A 23,840-nucleotide genomic window follows, 5' to 3' on the forward strand; every position below is an offset into this window, starting at 1 on the left:
TCCACCCATCATCTTCCCACAGCCATTCACACACCAATCTAACTTTACAGAGCTGGGAAAGCCAGATGAGAGACCATAGTGCCTGACTTTAGTGCAGTGACAGGAAAAGATACATGGAAGAAGGCAGAAGGAAATGGCTGCCTGCATCACTTCCCCTCAACTCCGAGCAGCCTAGTATGGAGAGCAACACCTCTCACCTTGAGGAGAGAGGGGAAATTAAGTCCAGTCTTTGGTACCAGGCCTAGACCAGATCTGCCAGTTGAAACCCAGTACTAGGCAGACCTACGTCCCCTACCCCCAAGCTAGTACGTGCAGACTGCGCCTATGGAACCACATTAGTGTAGGGATCCCCACATGGTGTAGGGATTGCCTTTAGCTCCTCAGCCCCAACCTCAGTCAACAAATCAAGGAAGAAGACCCCACCCACTGGGGAGTGAGGTAGGAAGGCAAGTGGGGGACTAGACATTTTAAAAGAAGGGAACCAAGCATATAGCACCTGACATTCTGTCTCTCAGGATGAATCTTGAACCAAGAGGGACTTTGCTGGACTGGAAAGGGTAAGAAGAAGGCTCCTAGCAGTACCCACTGATGCCATAAACAGCTGAGGCATTTACTGTGGGAAAACGCTGTAGTGCTCACAGGCCTTGAGCCCAGCTTGGGAGCTGTTAGGTTCCACACAACAGCACTGCTCCCAAGGAAGAAGCCAGCCCATGGTCTATCCTCAGCTACCCAGGCTCTTGCTGTATGGATCCATCCTGAGATCCCACTGACCCAGCACCCTATGAAGCAGCTGCTCCCAATAGTTCCATAGACCCATCCCTATGAGCCAGCCAAGAGGCCTTACCCACCCTCCCTAAGCCCCAGGAAGAATTTGAGCGATACACCCTGAGATGTCCAGCCCTCAGAAGCCCACACAAGATAGTTGGGCAGCCCCCACCTACCCTCCTGCTGCAGAGGATGCAGTGGGGTGGCCCCACCCATGTACCCTCATTCCTGGGAAGCAACCAGAACAGGTTGCTCCCCAGAGGTTACCTTTGCAGTCCTCAGACATTGATGAGTGACCCATCTGGGCACACTGTTGCAGCCCATCCCATGTGCAGCCCTCACTGATAAGTAACCTATCCTACTACCAGGTGTTCTGTGCCACACTCACCTGGGCCCAGAGGGGTGGCCCCATAATTTCATGACCCACAGTAACTGACATGAATTGCACACTTGTAGCTAGGTACACCATGCACAGAACTGCCAGCAAACCTGCCCCCAACTAAGGGAGTCACATCCCACAACCCCTCAGCCTAGGTCACTGACACACCCACAGACATCTCCAACACTGATTACAGTTGAAGAAGCTACATGATTACTACACTAAAGCACTCACCTGGAACCAAAACCAACATGACACACCCAACCAACCTCCTAGGCCATATCATTAATGGAAAATCTTTACTATGAATGTCATTGTTAGAAGCAACTGATCCACCAGATGCACAAAAACTAATGGAGGGACCCAAGAAGCAGGAAAACAAGGTAACATGATGCCTCCAAAAGAAAACAATAATTCTCCAGCAACAGACTAGAAGGAAATGGAAATTGATGATGATTTCCTGATAAAGAGTTCCAAAGAGGGGTGGGCATTGTGGTACAGCAGGCCAAGATGCAGCTCAAGACATGAGCAGTCCAGATGAGTGCCTGGGGGACGTCCTGCCTCCACTTCTGCTCTAGCTTCCTGAAACTGTATACCTTGAGAAGGAAAAGATAATGGCTCAATTGCTTGGGTCCCTGCTACCCATGTGGGAGATCCAAATGGCGCTCCAAGTTCCCATGTTACTGGCTTTGTTCAGTCCTGGCTGTCATGGGCATTTGAGACATGAACCAGCACATGAAAGAGATTTCTCTCTCTCTCTCTCTCTCTCTCTCTGACTGTGTGTGTGTGAGACTCTTTCAAATAAAAAAAATATAAACTTTAAAAAAAATAATTCGGGCCGGCGCCACGGCTCAATAGGCTAATCCTCCGCCTGTGGCTCTGGCACACTGGGTTCTAGTCCCGGTCAGAGCGCCGGATTCTGTCCTGGTTGCCCCTCTTCCAGGCCAGCTCTCTGCTGTGGCCCGGGAAGGCAGTGGAGGATGGCCCAAGTGCTTGGGCCTTACACCCACATGGGAGACCAGGAGAAGCACCTGGCTCCTGGCTTCGGATCAGGGAGGTGCGCTGGCCGCAGCAGCCATTGGAGGGTGAACCAACGGCAAAGGAAGACCTTTCTGTCTGTCTCTCTCTCACTGTCCACTCTGTCTGTCAAAAAAATAAATAAATAATTCAGGAGTCTAGGGGAAGATAGTTTAAAAAAAAACCTGGAGAGAGTCTGTCGCTCCCCGTCTTCGTGGGGGAACGACACAGGACCCTGCGCTGTTCTTTTGTCAGCTCGGCCCTCCCCGGGTTTGCTGCTGGTTCTTCCCGGGTTGGCTACCGACCCTTCCACCTCCGTGGAAGGGCGGTTCCCCCTGCCACATTCCCCACTTCCGCGGGGGAGCGGCACACCGCCGGCCGGCTCTCTCGGGGGCTGCACAGGTGCTCCTTCAGATAGATGTTCCTGGTGCATGTTGTCTCTCTCCTCCTTTATAGTCCTCTTCCACCAATCCCAACTCTGCTACCCACACGCCGAGTACGCTGCTCTCCTCCAATCAGGAGCAGGTCCCACAGTTTATTGGTTGAACTGGAGGCAGCTGTGTAGAAGCTGTTTCCCTTCTCAGCGCCATATTGTGGGAAAGCAGATGCATAGAATAAGTCTTAATTCCAGTAACTTAGTCTAGTCTGAGTTGCTCCCAGTTGCTCCCCACAGAGTCCAATCTCAGGGAAGAGTCAGGGAGAAAATGGCAAAGGAAACCCCATGTAAATTAGAGAGACACTGTGGATCTACGTGGAGGGTGTGAAAGTGCACAACTCGGGACTCCAGTAGCCAAGAGCCTCAGCACCAGCTTTGGACAATGAGGTGAGACCAGACTGCAGCAGCCCAAGACCCTGGCAATAAAGCTGCAGGAAGATCCTGGTGTGAGTCCGGCTTGGAGCCCTATGGAGGACAGTGTACTTCCCAATGGAGGCACATTTCTTTCTCCCCAACCACCCAGCACCAGAGTCCTGTAACCAGCCAAGAGAGGGCAGGTCCCATTTTGGATTTATGTAACAGCAGAGCCAGCTCATGTTCGCACGCCCAGCAATCAGCCAAGCAGGGACGCCAGAGTCTGGCCAGGAGAATTGACAGGGGCTGGGTGCTGTGGGAGTCCTATGAAAACACTGTGGCTTCATGTGAGGGTACAGGGTGTGGCTGGGTCTTTGGGCAGTCACTCTGGGCTCCCTGATTCCTGGGTTGGGGGGTGATCATTGCTGCGGGATCCACGCTCACACCAAGCACTGTCCTTGGTACCAGTTCAAGGACCAAGGATCCCTCATGTGGTTCTTGTGGCAGTGCTAATGAATATTACACCCACTGGGGCTAGCAACCAGACATTGGTCTCCTGAGAGGAGAGGAGGTGAGTGTGAGACTACACCAACAGAGCAGATTAATCCTGCCCTCTGATTGAAAATTGAAAAAAAGAGAGATTTATCATGCCCAATTTGGGTATCACCTTGGACACTTCCTTCAACCTGGAGCACTGAATAGAGTTCCCTGGCCATACCCAGCACACACCTCAGGGTATACACTGAAATAGCAGACACTCTACTAATCCACAGAGACATTGTCCCGTGATAAAAGCTATCACGGGGGGGAAAAAAGCATCTTCATAAATGCAGCAACTCAAGAAACAAGAATAAGGAAGACAGCATGATGTCAACAAAGGAACACAACAACACTTCAGTACTAGAATGTGAAAATGAAGAGATTGAAGAAATGCTGGAAACAGAATTCAAAAAATTGATCATAGGATTACTTAGAAATAATCAGAAACAAATCCACAAATTAAAGAAATCCATACATGACATGAATAAACATTTTCCCATGAAACTGAGATTTAAAAGAGAAATCAAAATGAAATATTGACACTGAAAAATTCAATAGATCAAATAAAAAATGTGTTAGAAAGCCTTAACAACAGACTCAGTGAGGCAGACCAAAAAAAAAAAAAAAGAAGAAGAAGAAGAAGAAGAAGAAACTAGAAGACTATAAAACAGTGTTGGAGATTTATGGGTTACTATCAAACAACCCAACATACGGATCTTACGAGTTCCTGAAGGCATGGAAAGAGAGAATGGATTAGAAGTCCTTTGTAGTGAAATAATTAGAGAAAAAAAAAAAACTTCTCTAATTTGGAGAAAGAAAGGTACATCCAAGTACAGGAAGCACATAGAACTCCTAATAGACATGGCCAGAAAAGATCTTCCCCATGACACGTTGTAGTAAAATTCTCCACAGTAAAACATAAAGAGGGGCCAGTGCTGTGGCATAGCAGGTAAGGCCGCCACCTGCAGTGCCGGCACCCCATACGGGAGCCGGTTGGAGTCCCGGCTGCTCTGCTCTACTTCTGATCCAGCTCTCTGCTGTGGCCTGGGAAAACAGTAGAGGATGGCCCAAGTCCTTGGACCCCTGCACCCACGAGGGAGACCCAGAGGGAGGTGCTGCTTCCTGGCTTTGGATCAATGCAGCTCCAGCTGTTGCAGCCAACTGGGGAGTGAACCGGCAGATGGAGGACCTCTCTCTCTCTCTCTCTCTGCCTCTCCTTCTCTCTCTGTGTAACTCTGACTTTCAAATGAATGAATGAATTTTTAAAAATAAATAAATAAAATATTCAAAAATGTGCACAAGAGAAACGCCAGATTACTTTCAGAGGATCTCCAAATAGACTTCTCATCAGAAACCCTACAGGCTAGGAGAGAATGGAGAGACAAAGTCCAAGTCTTAAGAGAAAAAATAACTGTCAACCCGGAATACGGTACCTTGCAAAGCTCTCATTTATGAATGAAGGTGAAATAAAGACTTTCCATAACAAACAGAAATTGAAAGAATTTGTCACCACTTATCGGCCTTACAAAAGATGCTTAAGGATGTACACACAGAGAAACATGATCATCACTATGAAAGAAGGTGAAGGCAGAAAATTTCCCTCCCAGTAAAAGCACAAAGGAAATCCAAAGTAAACAACAGGAACATGTATGGGAAAACGGCAAGGAAATTGAACTTACTCTGGTTTTTCTTCTTTAGTTCCTTAGATTTCAGAATATCTTGTTACTGGGAATCTAGCCACATATTAAGGCAATCTGTTTTTGAAACTTTTTTAAAAAAAGACATTGATTATAATGAACCATCTCCTTTTTTTTCTTCTCTTATTACATACCATTTGTGTGATTATAGTGTTAAGTCTTAGGTTTTGTTTTTTTGTTTGTTTTTGTTTTTTGACAGGTGGAGTTATAGACAGTGAGAGAGAGAGAAACAGAGAGAAAGGTCTTCCTTCCCTTGGTCACTCCCCAAATGGCTGCTACGGCCAGCACTACGCCGATCCGAAGCCAGGAGCCAGGTGCTTCCTCCTGGTCTTCCATGCCGGTGCAGGGACCCAAGCACTTGGGCCATCCTCCACTGCCCTCCCGGGCCACAGCAGAGAGCTGGACTGGAAGAGGAGCAACCGGGACTAGAATCCGGTGCCCACATGGGATGCCGGCACCACAGGCGGAGGGTTAACCAAGTGAGCCATGGCACCGGCCGCAGTCTTAGAAGAAGAGTGTATCAATAATTTTAAATGAACTTTTCCCTGTCTTTGAAGTTCAGTCTATAAGTGTATTGTTGCCACAAAACAAAATACTTGGGTTTGCATTATTTGAATACTTGATAAGTGAAATTGATAAAATATATTATGTAATGAATAACATTTTTATTTCTGGATAAAATTAGAAATGAAATAAAAATTTGAGTTTCACTTAAAGGATGAAAATAGTGACAGTACTTATAAGCATTGTGAACTGTTTTGTGTTTGAGGCATCCAAAATTCAAGTGTTTACTAGATTTTTCTCCTGAAATCCTGCTCTTCTTTTCTCTGTGTTATGTATTTGCTCTCATTATTGATATTGTAAAACAACAGGGTTAAAGTGTCATTATATCTGTGTTCATTATGAATCTCATAGCTTCTCTAGTTGTGAAAAAATATTTTCAAAAATACTCTTACTATCATTTTTTGATTAATATTTTACCCACTAATGGTATTTTAGATACCTTTAATCATTTTAGTAAGGTGTCTATAAAAATTTTAAACATTACATATTGTATTTGAACTAGGCAGTGAAGAGTAAGAAAAAAACTAGATTACTGAGACTGTAGATGTTCTATTAGTTAAATTTCAAAATTTTTAATAAAGGAACTTTCAGAGATAGGTTGAGACCTGACAGTATCCATCAAATCAGCTCCTGTGATGTGGAAAGGAACCCTGGAAGCAGTGGAGGACCTGTGAGGGCATTTGCTTGCCATGGCTGTGGTTGTAATGTGCTCGTCCTTAAATAGATAGTGACACACTGACATTTTTGTTGCCCAATAATCTGGAGTAGTGTCCTGCATTTATCTGTACTAAAATAACTATAAATTAATGGAATTTACAAAGAAGAAATTTTATGACTGTACTGTATTTGGGAGCCTTTGTACAGCCAGGTAAAGTTTCCATGATACAAAGTATTTGAATTTTAGAACTTAATATTGTAAGGAAGAAGACATGGCAAATATTTCATATGCTTAAATGATAACTTGATTATTGAGTTTCAGAAGAAAAAGATATGAAATGAGTATTTGTCACAGCATTGGCTACAATGTTAAATTGGCAAATTGTAGCATAAACCATAAATCTGTGCTTCTCAAATGTGAACCATACTCTAGTGCTGCTTTGTATATACTGTAAGTGCTACAAATAGTCTCAGCACTGAACATATATTGATATCTCTCAAATGAATGCAACTTTGATGTAGGTGTTTTGATATGCCTCAGAAAGTATCCGAATGTTTACAAATTTTTCATCTGTTTGGTAATGAAATACTTCATGCTATTTCTTTATTGTTCCATATTTTCATGTTTAAATTTGAATTTTTCACATTTTTACTACTGTTAATTCAACTACAATTTGTTCAATGGTGAAAATGGAGTTGTTAGAGAATAAACTTAAAAACAGTCTCATTCATGTAACTGCTTAAGTAAAAAACTACATTTTGTGTTCTATGTTCATATACTTTGAATGATCTGTATTTCTGTTTAAATATAAGTGATGATGTTTAGGCTTTGTTTCTGTTTAATAAGGTTTTTTTTAACTTTTATTTAATGAACATAAATTTCCAAAGTACTTATTACCATTGATTAAATGAAGGAACATATCTTTTTGCATAAATTTATATTCGGTAAATAAAAATTAGCTGAAATAATAAAAAAAGAATTCACAGGAAAGTGCTGTGGCACAGCAGGTAAAGCTGCCACCTATAGCACCAGTATCCCATTTAGGTGTTGATTTGGTGCCTGGCTGCTTCACTTCTGATCTAGCTCCCTATTAATGTGCATAGGAAAGCCACAGAAAATGGCCCAAGTACTTGGGCCCCTGCACTCACATGGGAGACCAGAAGAAGCTCCTGGCTCCTGACTTTGAACCAGCCCAGCTCCAGCTATTACGGCCATTTGAGGACTGAACCAGTGGATGGAAGATATCTCTGTCCCTCTCTCTGTTTCTCCCCACTCCCCCTGTAACTCTGCCTTTCAAATAAATAAATAAATCTTTTGAAAAGAATACAAAAGAATAATTTTAAGTAAGCTGAGTAAGATACAAGATAATACAGACAATTTAATGACATTAGGAAAATAATTCATGATATGAATCAGAAATTTAGCAAAGAGATTTTTAAAAATCATAATTCTGGGGCTAAAGAACTCAACAAATTAAGTTAAAAATACAACTAAGAACTTTAGCAGAAGACTTGGGCAAGCATAAGAAAAAATTTCTGGGCTTGAATACAGCCTTTGGAAATAATACTTTGGACAATTTTTAAAAAGAAAAAAATTTAAAGGAAAGCCTTCAAGACTCAAGAGACACCGTTAAGTGAGCAAGCATTCACAAATGGGTGCTTCAGGAGAAGAAAAGGTAGAAAGTCATAGAAAACCTGTTCAATAAATAATAGCAGAGAAGTTTCCAAATCTTAGTAACAACATGGACATTTAGGTCCAGGAAGCCCACAGGATCTTCAATGGATTCAACAACAACAATAAATCCTCTCTGAGTCATGGTAGAATCAAACTGTCGGCCGGCGCCATGGCTCAATAGGCTAATCCTCTGCCTTGCAGCGCCGGCACACTGGGTTCTAGTCCCGGTCGGGGCGCCGGGTTCTGTCCCGGTTGCCCCTCTTCTAGGCCAGCTCTCTGCTATGGCCCGGGAGTGCAGTGGAGGATGGCCCAAGTCCTTGGGCCCTGCACCCCATGGGAGACCAAGAGAAGCACCTGGCTCCTGGCTTCGGATCAGCGCAATGCGCCGGCCGCAGTGCACCAGCCGTGTCAGCCATTGGAGGGTGAACCAACGGCAAAAGGAAAACCTTTCTCTCTGTCTCTCTCTCTCTCTCTCACTGTCCACTCTGCCTGTCAAAAAAAAAAAAAAATCAAATTGTCGCTCCTCCACGAAGAGGGGGAGCGACATAATGGTGCCGTGACTCGGATAGGAAACCTAGGAGGGAAGAAACGGGAAGAAGTGGGAAAATACTGGAGAGAGAGACTAGCAAAGAGCCTAGGGAAAAGCCGGATGAAAAAGGTGCCGGAAGAAGCTATTGAAAGCCTAGGTAGGCATAGACTCGGATACGGACTACGGGGGGAAGCTGGGAGAAATCTCTAAGGTCGAAAGCGAAAGTGAAAGCTAGAACAAACAGACTCGGATACAGACTGTGGGGAGAAGCCAGGAGAAATGAGGGAGGAATATTGTTGGAAGAAAACTTAGGGAAATATACCGGGTAGAGAAAAATGTTAGGGAAATTGAAGCCGCGGGGGGCAGGCCGAGGCGGAAACGTAAGCCAGCTTGAGATTCTTCAAGTCAGCCCGGGGAACAAAAGGCAAGAAGCTAGACGTGGGCCGCCAGGTTGGAATCCGTCAGATTAGCCTGGGGAGCAAAGGACGGGAAGCCAAGCCGAAGGGCGCAGACGTGAGCTGGGTTGAATTCGCCAGGTTAGCCCGGGGAACTTAGATTGAATACCGGTGGTGGCGGAAACGTAAGCTACACTGTGTGACTCGCGGAAGCCGCCGCGTGCAGAGAGAGCACGAGGCGTGAATAGATAGGGAACGTGGGGCTAGCGCGAGGCCGTGGTGCGGACGCGAAGGGGCACGGAGACCACGGAGTGCGCGCGCGAAGCCGGGAAGCCGTGCAGATGAGAGAAGCGTGGGCTGAAGCGGCTCAGAGCCGGGAAGCCGCCGAGAAGCAGCCTCGGGGCGGGCGCCGGGAAGCCGCAGGGATAAGAGAAACAGAAGTTTAGAAGTAAAATGAGAGAAATAGGAATGCTGGTAGATAGAAGTAAAATAGGAGAGATAGGAATGCCCGGAGATAGAGAAATAGAGAAAAATAAGGCCTCCCCACAACATGGCAATGAGAGAGCTTGGATTCGGTCTGCCTGATTAGGGAGGTGGTGAGCACCTGCGGGCGGCTAGCAGCTTATGCGCCGCAGGTCACCGAAGACAGGCACGAATTAACATCAATAAGTCTCCCCACAATACCACAATGAGAAGGCTTGGATTCGGTCTGCCTGATTAGGTGATAAGCACCAGCAGGCAGCTCGACCAGAGTATGAGCTGCAGGTCACCGAAGATAGGCATGAATCAACACCAATAAGTCTCCCCACAATACGGCAATGAGAAGGCTTGGATTCGGTTTGCCTAATAGGGCTTGTAAGCACCTGCAGGCAGTTCTAGCAGAGCAGAGCATGCGCTGCAGGGCACCGAACACAGGCACGCATCAGCGCCTAAAAACCTCCTCACAACATGGCGAAGAGAGGACCCAGATTCGGTTTGCCTGATTGGTAGGGCTTGTAAGCACCTGTGGGCAACTCTAGCAAGCAGAGCAGAGTGTGTGCCGCGGGGCACCGAAGACAGGCGCGTATCAACGCCAAAAATAAAAAGAAAGGGGGATCTGTGGGGAGCTACTCGGACTAGACTAAGTTACTGGAATTAAGACTTATTCTGTGCATCTGCTCTCCCACAATATGGCGCTGAGAAGGGAGAAACAGCTTCTACACAGCTGCCTCCAGTTCAACCAATAAACAGCAGGACCTGCTCCTGATTGGAGGAGGGCAGCATACTCGGCGTGTGGGTAGCAGAGTTGGGATTGGTGGAAGAGGACTATAAAGGAGGAGAGAGACAACATGCACTGGGAACATCTAAGGGGAACATCTAAGAGGAACACCTGTGCAGCCCCCGAGAGAGCCGGCCGGCGGTGTGCCGCTCCCCCGCGGAAGTGGGGAAAGTGGCAGGGGGAACTGCCCTTCCACGGAGGTGGAAGGGACGGTAGCCAACCCGAGAAGAACCAGCAGCAAACCCGGGGAGGGCCGAGCAGACAAAAGAACAGCGCAGGGTCCTGTGTCTTTCCTCCACGAAGAGGGGGAGCGACATAATGGTGCCGTGACTCGGATATGAAGCCTAGGCAGGGTTTAGTGTCGTTCCTCCACGAAGAGGGGGAGCGACACAAATTGTCAAAAACACAAGACAAAAAGAGAGTTCTAAAAGGAACAAGTCATTTATAAGGGATTCCCCACTAGGTTAATGGCAGACTTCTCAGCAGAAACATTACAGACCAGGCGACAATGGAATAAAACATTCAAAGTCTCAATAAAAAAAATTACAGCCAAGAATAATATATCGAGTAAAGCTATCCTTCAGAAATGAAGGAGAAACAAAGGCTTTCAATGACAAGCTAAAATTGAAGGAATTCATCACTACCAGATTGGCCCTACAAGAAAAGCTTAAGGGAATCCTACATTAGAAGTGAAATGATGGTGGGGGGGACAGCATTGTGGCATAGTAGGTAAAGAAACAGCCTGTGACACCAGAATCCCATATGGGTGCTGGTTAGTGTCCCAGCTGCTCTAATTCCAATCGAGCTCCCTCCTAATTTGCCTGGGAAAGCAGCAAAAGAAGACCCAAGTGTTTGGGCCCTTAACACCCATGTGGGGGACCCAGAAGAGGTTCCTGGCTCCTAACTTTGGACTAGCCCAGCTTCAGGGATTGCAATCATTAGGAAGTGACCCACTGGATGGAAGATCTTTCTCTTGGTCTCTCCCTTTCTCTCTCTCTGTAACTTCCCTTTCAAGTAAAGAAATAAATCTTTTGAAACAGCAAAATGATGGTAACTACCACCATGAAAACACATGAAAGTACATATCTCATTAGTAGAGCAAATATACAAAAGAGAAAAAGAAGAAAAATGAATGATTCACATTTTACTGTGGATTGAATTAACTATGTATTTATTTAAGCATTTTTTTCACCTGTAATAATGAAGACCACAGTTCTGTAAAATTTTTGATTCCTTAAATTTTTATATGAGGGTTATGTTTGTCTCTCAAAATGAGTTCAAAATAGTTGCACCTTCTCTATTTTTGAAAAGAGCACATTATTATGTTACTATTTCTTCTTTAAATGTTCAGCAGATTTCATCAGTTAAACTAATTACATCTTTAGTTGTCTCTAAAAAGATTTTAAAAATAAATTCAATTTCTTGAATATATATAGGCTATGCAAACTTCTTTCCATGTCAGTTTTCTGAATTTATGGTGTTTTTTTTTTAAGATTTATTTTATTGGCTGGCGCCGCAGCTCAATAGGCTAATCCTCCACCTGCGGCACAGGCACACCGGGTTCTAGTCCCGGTTGGGGTGCCAGATTCTGTCCTGGTTGCTCCTCTTCCAGGCCAGCTCTCTGCTGTGGCCTGGGAGTGCAGTGGAGGATGGCCCAAGTGCTTGGGCCCTGCACCTGCATGGGAGACTGGGAGGGGCGCCTGGCTCCTGGCTTCGGATCAGCGCGGTCATTGGGGGGTGAAGCAATGGAAAAAGGAAGACCTTTCTCTCTGTCTCTCTCTCTCCTCTCACTGTCTACTCTGCCTGTCAAGAAAAAAAAATGAAACAAAACAAAACAAAAACCAAAGTAAAGAAAAATAAGATTTATTTTATTTATTTTATTTATTTGAAAGGCAGAGTTACAGAGAGACAGGGAGAGACAGAGAGAGACACAGGTAATCCACCTGCTGGTTCACTCCCTAGATGGCCTCAATGGCTGGGGCTGGGCCAGGTTGAAGCCAGGAGCCAGGAGTTTCATCCAGGTCTCCCATGTGGGTACAGGGGTCCAACTACTTGGTCCATCTTCTGCTGCTTTCCCAGGTGCATTAGCAGGGAGCTGGATCAGTAGTGAAGCAGCTGGGACTCAAACGGGCACCCATATGGGCTACCAGCATCACAGGCAGCAGCATAACTCCTCATGCCATGATGTCAGTCCCTGAATTTTTATTTTTGAAGAAATATGTGTGTTCCACATAAGTTGCCAAAATTGTTGTCATAAAGTTGATCAACATCCTTTTAAAAATTAAAAATAGAGCTAATCTTTTATTAGGTACATATCCAAAGAAATTAAATCATTGAGACAATGTCTGTCAAAGCAACATCTATACTCCCATGTTTACTGTAGCACTATTCACAATAGTCAATATATTCAATCAGCCTACATGTCCACCAACACGTGAATGGATAAAGAAAATGTGGTATATAGCACATCACGTAATACTATTCAACCATTAAAAAAAAAGTTTAAATGGACCAAAGGGCATTATGTTCAATGAAATAAGTCATGCACAGAAAGGCAAATACCACATGATCCCTCTTATATGTGGACTCCAAAACAACTGAGCTCATAGAGGTTCAGAGTAGAACAGTGGTTACCAGATGATAGGGAGGGGGAAGGGGTTGATGGAATGGACAGAGGTCAGTCAGTGGGCACAATGTTAGATAGGAGGAATCAGATCTGGTCTTCTACGGCAGAGCAGGATGGCTACAGGTTATAATAATATACTGTACAGTGCAAAATAGGAGAGAGTTTGGATTTTTGTTTACCACAAAGGCATGATAGATCTTCCAGGTGATGGTTGTGCTAGTTACTCTAATTCAATGATTACACCAAGTGGGCACCTATCAGAACATTAGATTTTTACCCCATAAATATACATTAATAGCTTCATGTCAATCAAAAAACTAAATAAACAGGATATATCTTGGATATGACTTAACACATGCTGCATTTTCTTATGATACTAGCATTGATGAATCATTCATTTATCACATGTTTATCAAACACTCAATGAAAGAATGTGTTACTCCTCCTCAAAGGGAAGTGAGTGGTTCATCAGATGATTTCTTCCCTAAGGGGAATGATGAGGGTCACATAAAAATATTGCATTCTTTGGAATGAAAACCAGAAATTGGAAGTGCCTTAACTATTTTACAGTTTCGTTCAGGGCCAGCCTTAGTTGAATATGTTTAATCACGTGGGTGTTTTCACTCCATGTGAACCACTCCATGTGGCTGATGAGAAACTGGAATTAGAGAATGCCTATTGCTTAATTACTTATACTTATCTGCACTTTGAGATGCCTCATTGTCGTAGTCAAGCACTAATCACACAAAGAGCATCCATGGGCTGTTGAATCAGACATATCCTCTCAACTCTGCTTTCTACTCAGCACCCTGCCACTGACTAGCTGTGATCCTGACCGGGCTGCTCAATTAATGCTCAATTTCCTCATCTACAGAGTAGAGGAAATAACACCTACATCCTAGGGCAATTATACCTGAGTGTGCTAATACACGTAAACTGTCATAGTAAATAGGTGTTGGTACTATTATTCCTTGCTATCAATCACTAGAGAGATACAGAATGTTACAGCCGGAAAAGCCACTTAGAGATGACCTAGTCTGGCCTCCTTGATTTATTTCAATGGAAACTGAGGTTCATGGAAACCAGCTGATTTCCCAAAGTTTCAGGAAAGTTACAGGTAAATTCATGAAACCACCCTACCCTTTTGGTTCCAAACCCCATGCTTGCTCTCCTCTACCTCAATTATGTATTTCCGGTATACTCCTGAATATTAATGCTGTGCCTCGATATTTGACAGTGTCTGTTTGTTTACCAGTACTACACCTTACAAATAGATTTCCTTCATGGATTTGTCACCACAGCCTTTAAATTACTTGGTATGATCAGGGTCTAAGTCCTGACGTAATAAATAAAGCTGAAGCTAGAAGACAAAAGAAACGGGAGCTCGATTAGTTGTCACCGATCAGGGCGAACATATGATATTTGTCCCTTTTGGACTGGCTTATTTCACTCAGCATGATATTTTCCAGATTCCTCCATTTTGTTGCAAATGACCGGATTTCACTGTTTTTTACTCCTGATCGATGACAACTAACCAAGCATCTAAAAGGAAACCCATTGAAGTGAAATGGACACTATGAGACACAATGACTTGATCGGCCCTTGTCTTGACTGTTGAAGAACAATTTACTATTTTATTCCTTTTAGTATTTTTTGTTGTTGTTGTTGTTTTGTTCTACCTAATACCATTGATTGAACTCTGTAATTAATACACAATTATTCTTAGGCATTTAAAATTAACAGAAACGTGATCTGTGTTAAATATAAGAGTGGGAATAAGAGAAGGAGGAGATATACAGGTCAGCACATGCTCACTGGGACTTACCTCCAATGGTAGAGCTAGAAATGTGCCAGGGGATTCCAATTCAATCTTATCAAGGAGGCATGTACCAATGCCATCTCACTTGTTAAAGTGATAAGTTTAAGTATATAACTGATCAAAAAGATAGGTTAAGTGTCGAAGAGATTTCACAAATAAGACCAGTGTCTGCAAATAATGAAGGATAGTATTAAAGGGAGAGAATGATCCTGCGGGGGAAGCAGGATGCACAGCAGAATCATAGAATGGCAAATGCCCTAAACAGCACTCCGGCCTCAGAATCAACCCTTGGGGCATTCGGATCTGGTTAAGAGGCCCACGAGAGTCTCGCAGGCATGGAAAGCCAAGACACTGTGGCAAAAACAACCTGAATGAAAGATCTCGGTGAACAAGATCCCAGCAGAAAGAACGGGCCATCAAAGAAGGAGGCACCTTTCTCGGAAGGGAGGAAGGAACCTCCACTGTGATATGGCCTTGACTAAATAAGTTCAGAGTTGGTGAACTCAAGGGGCTTCCATAGCCTTGACAGCTCATGGCAAGAGCCTCGGGTGATTATTGACATCATAAATAAGAGTGTCAATTGTTAAATCAACAACGGGAGTCACTGTGCACCTGCTCCCCACGTAGGATCTCTGTCCTTAATGTGTTTTACTATTAGAATTAACAGTAAAACTACTAGTTGAACAGTACTCTATATCTTGTGCGGTTGTTTGGGTGCAGTCTGTTGAAACCTTTGCTTAGTATGTACTAAGTTGATCTTCTGTATATAAAGGTAATTGAAATGAATCTTGATGAAGAGTGGGATGGGAGAGGGAGTGGGAGATGAGATGGCTGCGGGTGGGAGGGAGGTTATGGGGGAAAAAGCCACAACAATGCAAAAGTTGCACTTTATAAATTTACATTTATTAAATAAAAAAAAAAGACTGGCAAAAAAAAAAAAGAAATGGGAGAAGGGAAAGTAGACAACGGAGGCAAGAGCTCGGAAGGCTGCCATGGTTAATTATTACTTAACCACCCAACAGGAGCCTGTCTGGTCTCTCCTGCGCCTCACAAGCCTCAGTCAGTACATGCTGGCCCCTTCTCTCCCATGCTTCGGTCGCCCAGGCAGCTGACCGGCCAGGTACAAAGCACTCTGAAGCCCCGCCCCCATGGGCCTTGGCATCTGCAGGGCCTTTTGCTTTACAGGATGTTTCCCTTCCTCTTTATCTGGCCAACCGCTGCTCACTTTAGTTGTAGCTTGGAGACCACTTCTTTGTGTATTTACTAGTCTGCTGTCTATAGTTCAGACAAGCTGTCACAGGGCTAGAACTATCTGTCTTGTTTTCTACTTGCTCACCCCCAGAGCTACACAGGTCTTGGTTTAACATTGAACGTTCAATAATGTTAGGCAAACTCGTCAAATAAGGAAAGCTATCGTTCTAAAACTGTCTTCTCTAAGACTGTTTACATAATAATAAAGCAAAGTGGGCATATTTTTTCTGTCATAAATACCAAATCAAATGCACAAGTATAAAGATGGAAGAGATGGGTTGCTATGTATAGCAATGGGCCAGGAAGTACTGTAGTTCAATGTTAGTGGGTTTTGTTCTTTTTGAAGTTCTAAGAGTTGATACTTTTGATGACTTGGAACTGGGTCGGCCCAGGGTAGTCACTATGACAATCAAGAACTCCTGGCCGGCACCACGGCTCAAAAGGCTAATCCTCCACCTAGCGGGGCCGGCACACCGGGTTCTAGTCCCGGCCGGGGCACCGGATTCTTTCCCGGTTGCCCCTCTTCCAGGCCAGCTCTTTGCTGTGGCCCGGGAGTGCAGTGGAGGATGGCCCAAGTGCTTGGGCCCTGCACCCCGTGGGAGACCAGGAAAAGTACCTGGCTCCTGCCTTCAGATCAGCGCAGTGCGCCCATCACAGCGTGCCAGCCGTGGTGGCCATTGGAGGGTGAACCAACGGCAAAAGGAAGACCTTTCTCTCTGTCTCTCTCTCTCACTGTCTACTCTGCCTGTCGTAAAAAAAGAACTCCTGTGTCAAGGGCGATTTGACCAGTGGCTCCTTTTGTATTTGCTGTCTGTTGCTCTACCCTGGAGTCTACCTGGCCACTGCGGACACTCCCCTCAGGTTCACAGTGAGCAAATCAAGGTCATGTTTACATAGGTGACTTATACAAGCTGGAAAGGGTTCTTAAAAGACTGAAGACTGGAAAGCCATGCCTTCACCATGCTCCTGTGCGATCTTATGCCCCTACCTGACCCCACCTCTATGCCCACCTGCCAATCAGGCTACATAACCACTCCCCTTTGGATGTGGATAAAAGGCCTGGAACATGGTGGGCCCAGCCCTTTTTTTTTTTTTTTTCTGCCCTTATTGTCTTTGCTGCCCTTGCTGGCCTTGGGGCCACCTGCTCCCTGCCTGCACACTTGCTGCATGTGGCTGGTATCTGGCATGCTCTCTGCTTGACAGGGATCCCAGCTTAATTTCTAGGCTTTTCTTTCTCCCTTAGATAAAGTCCTCACTCTCCTACGCATTTCTCTCACTGAATAAAATCTTTAAAACTTAAAAAAATTGAAGAAAAAATAAACAAAATAAATAGCCCTTCAGCATCTCTAACTAAGAGATATTATGGATGAGACCTGTCTGACAGCTAGCACCAAAAAATGCTTTGAGGATGAATAAAGGGTGATTTCAGCAGACAAATGTTGCTCCTACCTTCTGGGCTCAACCATCTCATAAAGATACTTCAGTAAATTGCTCCCTGCCCCCCCTTCCTCTCTGGGAGCAAAAATGTCCTTGTAGTCACAGAGATAAATGCTTCCCTATAGGGGCCAGTGCTGTGGCATAGTGGACTAAGTCTCTGCCTGTAGTGCAGGCATCTTATATGGGTACCAGTTTGTGTCCCAGCTGCTCCACTTTTTGTTTTTTTGTTTGTTTGTTTTTGTTTTTTTGCTATTTTTTAAAGATTTTATGGATTTATTTGAAAGGCAGAGTTACAGAGAGGCAGAGAAAGAGAGATCTTCCATCCACTGATTTACTTCCCAAATGGCCACAATGGTCAGAGCTGGGCCGACCCGAAGCCAAGAGCCAAAAGCTTCTACTAGGTCTCCCATGCAGGTGCAGGAGCCCAAGGACTTGGGTCATCCTCTACTGCTTTCCCAGGCCATAGCAGAGAGCTGGATCAGAAGTGGAGCAGCTGGGACTAGAACCGGCACCTATATGGGATGCCGACACTGCAGGCAGAAGCTTTGCCTGCTATGCCACAGCACTGGCCCCTGCTCCAGCTCTCTGTTATGGCCTGGGAAGGCAGCAGAAAACAGCTCAAGTGTTTCAGTCCCTGCACCATGTGGTAGACCTGGAAGAAGCTCCTGGCTCCTGGCTTCTGATCAGCCTAGCTCCAGCCATTGCAGGCACTTGGGGAGAGAACCGGCAGATGGAAGACCTTTCTCTCTGTCTCTCCTCATCTCTGTCTGTAACTCTACCTCTCAAATAAATAAATAAAATATTTTTAAAAATGATTCCCATTGGTAAAGCACAGAGAACAGGAAACAACCCCCCCAGTTCATCACTTAGGCCCTTCATTCACTAAAGCTCTGCATGGGAAAGCATCTGACTCTCCCAATCTCACTAGCACACATTTCAGTTATTTATTTGAGTGGCCTAGAGACAGTCACACAGAGAAATCCCGTCTGCTGATCATTCCTAAAATGCCCACAAGAGCTGGGAGTGGGCAAAGCAGAAGCCAGGAGTTGGAAACCCAATCCAGGCCTCCTGCAAGGGCTGCAGTGACCCAGCCATCACTGCAGCCTCCCAGGGTGCACATTAGCAAAAGGGAGGAACAGGAGCACAGTCAGTTTGAACCCAAGTACTTCAGTATTAGGATGCAGGCTTCCATATGCCCACAACTGCCTTCGGTTATTAAGGAGTCTTTTTCTCAGAACTCAATAAATATAAAGATCTATGTTTAGATGAGAGCAATGAGCATGAGGAGAAAGTTGGGAAGAACGTGCGGCCTCAACAGGAAGAGAGTAACGAAGGCAAAGTGTTGAGCCCAGTGCTCAATGGGAACTCCGGTTTATTCTAGGATGATTTCAGCGAAACCTCGATCATCTTGTTGACAATTTTCTATTGGCGCGGGCAGTCTCAGAGGAATGGGGCTCTGTTACAGCCCCTGCCTCCTCTTTTTATCCAGGTAGAAAAGGACAATCAGTCTGCTCTGGGTGACTAGAATCTTTCAGCTCAAAAGGTGTGAACCAGATATCCTGAAGCCTCTCTTCTAGGCTTATCTCATGGTGCCAGACAAGAGGGGGTTTTAATTACATAATTTGTGAACTGGCCCACCTTGCAGGGGGATTTGAGGCTCCAAACCATTGAATTAAAGAGAGATCATTACAGGAGTGCAGCCAGATCAGGTCTGGCTTCCACTCAAATGACTGCTTCCCTGAGAGTCTTCGGGTTAACACCTCTGCCCACCTACAAATTCAGCTCAGCCACTGACATTACGAAAGCCACTGGGAAAGAGTTGGGAACTGAGTAAGATAACGTCTGTCTTTTTAAAACCCAATGACCCTCTGCTTAAAAACAGAACAGTGCAGGCTTGAAACACAATCATTTAGGGTCAAATCACAGCTTTCTCTGTTATTAGTTGTGTCTAAGAAAAGGTTCCTCGGGGCTGGCGTAGCGGGTAAAGCCACCACCACCACCTGTGACAGTGGCATCTCATATGGGTGCCACTCCAGTTCCAATTCAGCTCCCTGTTAATGGGCTGAGGAAAGCAGCATAAGATGGCCCAAGTGTGAGGGCCCCTGCCAGCCATCTGGGAGACCTGGATGAAGCTCCTGACTTCTGGCCTAGGCCTGGCCCAGCCCTGGCCTTTGTGGCTATTTGGGAAGTGAATCAGCAGATGGAAGATTTCTGTCTGACTCTCCCTCTTTCTCTCTCTGTAGCTCTGACTTTCAAATAAATAAATAAATCTTAAAAGAAAAGAACAGATTCCTCATTTATGAAATGCATGTCACAATATTTATTACCAGATGGAAGAGGCCCCAAAATGACATTTGTGTTTCTCTTTCTACTAACACCCAGCCCATTCTGATCTCCTTGTCCAAGCCTTGGGGTCTCCATAAGAATCAGGCAGGGTCAAAGAGTAGATGGTTACAGACCCATCAAGCCATGAAGGTGGGAAACCCTAAGGACTTTTAGAGTACACATGGCTTCAAGAAGCAAAACAACAGGAAGCGCTAGAGCGAGCAGTGGACAGCTTGCCAGTGCCCACCCTAGAGAATGACCCCTCAGTGAGGCCAGCACTCCCGGATGTGGCTCATCTCTTCAAAACCTCTTCCCTTGCACCCCCACTTTCATCACAATGAAGTCAGAGACTTCCCATTAAAATACACTGGGTATTCGCTCTAGAGTAAAGAGCATTTGGAAATAACCAAAACATTCAAGAATAAGGAAATAAATTACAGAATGAGATGACTTTGCAATCACCAAATGATGCTTGCAATGAATTGTATGTATGTATTTTATTGTATATGTATGTATTGTATAAATTGTATTTATGTATTGGCATAAGGTAATACTTGTACTATTGAGCAACACAGCAAGACGTAACACTGACTATGCTGCAGATCTCTAGTAGGAAATATTCATGTGTTTTTATTTTAAAATAATTGCCATTTGCTGAGCATTTACCATAAGCCAGGCATTGTTGCTGTGTGCTTCACATGGACTAACTCATTAATACCTCATGAAAACTGATGAGATCTTTCTCTATAAATGTAAATACACACGAGAGTATAGTGGATGACATTAGTTTTCCTTTTAGTATTCTTTGCTGTATTTTCAAAGAGAGCACATGTTAACTTTATAATTAGGAAGCTGGAATAGAAGCAGGATTTTTAGTTTATGGGAGCTAATGTCCTCTTAAAGACATGCGAAACCCTTTAAAAGCCATCAGTCACTCACCCCTAAGGGAGGACAGATTCCATGAGATTCCCTTCGGCAGCCGCTTGACAATGCTGCACCCAAGGAATGGGCCTGTCCTGGAGGAACAGGGCTGGGAATGGGGTGGGGGCAGGATTCAGGAGAATTAATTTTGGGATATGGAAAGAGATGGAGGAAAGAGGAAACCAGAGCATGAGAAAGGCGAAGTGACTGAAAACAAATGAGCTGCTTTGGGATGCCATTTGGGACCACCCTGACCCTTAAGAGAAAAGTAAGCTCCTCTGACCCTCCAGCCTTCCTCCAGTCCCACACCCCAGCACTAACTGGGCACTGCTACCTTAGAAAGAGAGTGGAAGAGGAAAGGAAAGATCAGGGATGAAACCAAGTCCTAGTTCTTCAACTTGCTGTTGTAATAGTGGTCAAGTTTCCTCATCTGTGGGCTGGTGGTCAAGTTTCCTCATCTGGGGATGAGCATAGCCTCCACACAGGGGTACTGTGGAGTTCAAGTGAGATGGTCTTATACGAATATGTAAGACTCATGGTACCCAGATGACCATGCCCCTCAACATCCATCTGTAAGCCCACCTGGAAGTCAAACAGTTTGTAATATTGCTTCTATGGAAAAATTATTGGCAGGTTTCAAATATAATAATCACATCATAGTCTTCTGAGCACAGCCATGAACCAGGGTTGATCTGTTTTTCATATTACACACCACTGAAAGAGGCACGCCTTTATTTCAAAACAAAAGAAATGGATTTCAAAATCAATGCTTTCTTTGCCACACCTCACCTGTTGGCAGACCAGTGCACCATGGGCACATCTCACAGCATTAAAATAGTCAAACTCATCAAAAGCAGGAAAGCATGTCTTTTAATGTGGACTGATCCACCTCCCAGGCTGCTTGCTAGCCACCCAGAAGACTTTATGAAAGACTACAGAATAAGGGGAGAGGGAGCTCGAAATCAGGAAACATCACAGCCAGTCTTCATTTACTCCACCATTCTCTTTGTTTATACCATTTCCAAGTAGTCAGTTTCTCAATGGAACAAAGATTCAAAGCTTCTAAAAATAAATACAAAGGGGGATTCATGCTTTAAAAGGCATTTCTCAACAGTCAAACTGTCATGAGTTTAACACATTTTAGGAATCAAGGCCGACGCCGCGGCTCACTAGGCTAATCCTCCGCCTTGCGGCGCCGGCACACCGGGTTCTAGTCCCGGTTGGGGCTCCGGATTCTGTCCCTGATGCCCCTCTTCCAGGCCAGCTCTCTGCTGTGGCCCGGGAGTGCAGTGGAGGATGGCCCAAGTGCTTGGGCCCTGCACCCCATGGGAGACCAGGATAAGTACCTGGCTCCTGCCATCGTATCAGCGTGGTGCGCCGGCCGCAGAGCACCGGCCGCAGTGGCCATTGGAGGGTGAACCAACGGCAAAGGAAGACCTTTCTCTCTCTCTCTCTCACTGTCCACTCTGCCTGTCAAAAAAAAAAAAAAAAAAGGGATCACAACACTTCAACACTTTCTCCCACCTACAAGTGCCCCCTGTCTACACCTGCCTACAAATGTGCCCTTCAGAGCTGCTTAGTCTCTTTCCATCTTGTTTATTCCCCCTCTTTGCCAGGCACGCTAAAGACAAGTTTGGAGTGGCTCCATATCCTGGTTTTCTATACTCCCTTGCCTATTTCCGACCAGAAAGGTTGAGTGAAGAAGGAGAGCATTTGTGCAGGAACTCAAAGTCTTTCTTCTTGGATGTTACCCCACTGGACCCCCTGGGAAGATGTTTTTCCTATAATGAAGTCAGTCTTGAGTTGACTTTCCCTGGCTCAGGCTTCCCGATGAGGGGCGTGAGTGAGCCCTTTAGGGTAGAGCTAATTAAGGATGGCTCCGGAGAACTCAGGTTGGTTGCTCACCTACACAGACTGGCTGGGTGGGAGTGGACTTTCCCCAGTGTGCCCTGTGTTTCAGTGACTGAGTAAATACAGGCATCCAGGGAGCCTTGCAGAGATCTGTTGGATAACATTGTCCAAGTGTATACCCTTGACTTTGCTGCTTTTCTTGGTTCCTTTTAAACCATTTTATTCTAAGAGCATTCACATTCCCAAAAGCCCTGGGCAATTACATGATTTCAAAACTGTTCAACAAGAAAAGGAAATATTTGCGAACCTATTTACCTCACGCAGAGGGAACTTGCAAATGTCTGTTTTCTTAAACGTGTTACATGAGATTTCCATCTGCAACCAGGTAACATTTCTCTGAAAACAGCATACGCCTTTTTTTTTTTTTTTTAAGAAAAACAAGAATTTTAAAGTAAAGCAGGACTTCAGTAAAAGCCCTACCTTGGGTTGCTCCCCTTAAACATCAGACTAATCCCTTGCACCCATCCTGGGATTCCAGGGAAACTTGCACGCCCCAAGAGCATCCATGCACGCCATAGCCTGGAAGCTGGGGGCACACCCCCCAGGACACCCCGCACCCCGGCGTGCGGGAGCGCCTAGAGCGCTGGCCTCGCCCGGCTTCGGTGCGCGGCGGCGCCTCGGTGCGCCCTCACCTCCCGGCTCGGCCGCCGCCGGCGAGAACGCTTCCTGCGAGCATCAGCAACCCAGTCAGACCTCCGCCGAGGGGAGGCCGTGACATCACCCGGTCCCCCTGACGTCTCCGACACAACCCCGAGGCCGGCCCTGGCTCCGTGGCAAGGACGCAGAGCCTCGACTCTTCCGTGCGCAGAGCCGGGGGGCGCGAACCGCAGCCCTGCCCCGCCTCCCGCTCTGCCTCGGTGGCGCTGAGTGGGCCCGGGGTCCCCGCTCCGAGCCAGAGCCGCTCAGGTACAGTCACGCAAAAGCAGTCCCTCACCTTCTCCTCGGTCCAGGCTGCGGCGCCTCGACTGACCCCCGTGGCGGTCAGGGTCAGGACGGCCACCAGCAGCAGCAGGTGGAGGGATCCCCCGACTCGCAGGTCCACGCCGCCTGCCATCTCCCCAAGGCTGGCTGGGCGCCGGTTCTCCGGGCTGCCGGCGGTCACGAGCCCGGGAACGCGCGTCCTTAGCCTTCCCCCTTCTCCACCCTTGGGTCGACTGCGCCCGCCTCCCCATCGCCTCCGGGTAGCCTCCCGCCGCGCTGCGCCGCGCAGGCCGTAGCCCAGCCCTCCTCCCCCGGACCTTAGCCAAGCACCGGGCCGGGCTGCCCCGGGTGACACAGGCTTCC

At 45.9% G+C, this 23,840-nt stretch overlaps 1 protein-coding gene across 1 annotated transcript in view; it reads right to left on the minus strand.

The window, feature by feature from the left end:
- The window catches only part of QPCT (glutaminyl-peptide cyclotransferase), a 48,644-nt gene extending 24,804 nt beyond the window's left edge, over nucleotides 1-23,840 (minus strand). Inside the window, exon 1 of the mRNA XM_008254537.4 lies at nucleotides 23,491-23,840. Within this exon, the coding sequence (XP_008252759.2) occupies nucleotides 23,491-23,610 (120 nt within the window). The 5' untranslated portion in view covers nucleotides 23,611-23,840. The remainder of the gene's footprint in view (nucleotides 1-23,490) is intronic.

This window comes from Oryctolagus cuniculus, chromosome 2 (genome assembly GCF_964237555.1).
Source record: "Oryctolagus cuniculus chromosome 2, mOryCun1.1, whole genome shotgun sequence".
Taxonomy (NCBI): Eukaryota; Metazoa; Chordata; class Mammalia; order Lagomorpha; family Leporidae; genus Oryctolagus; species Oryctolagus cuniculus.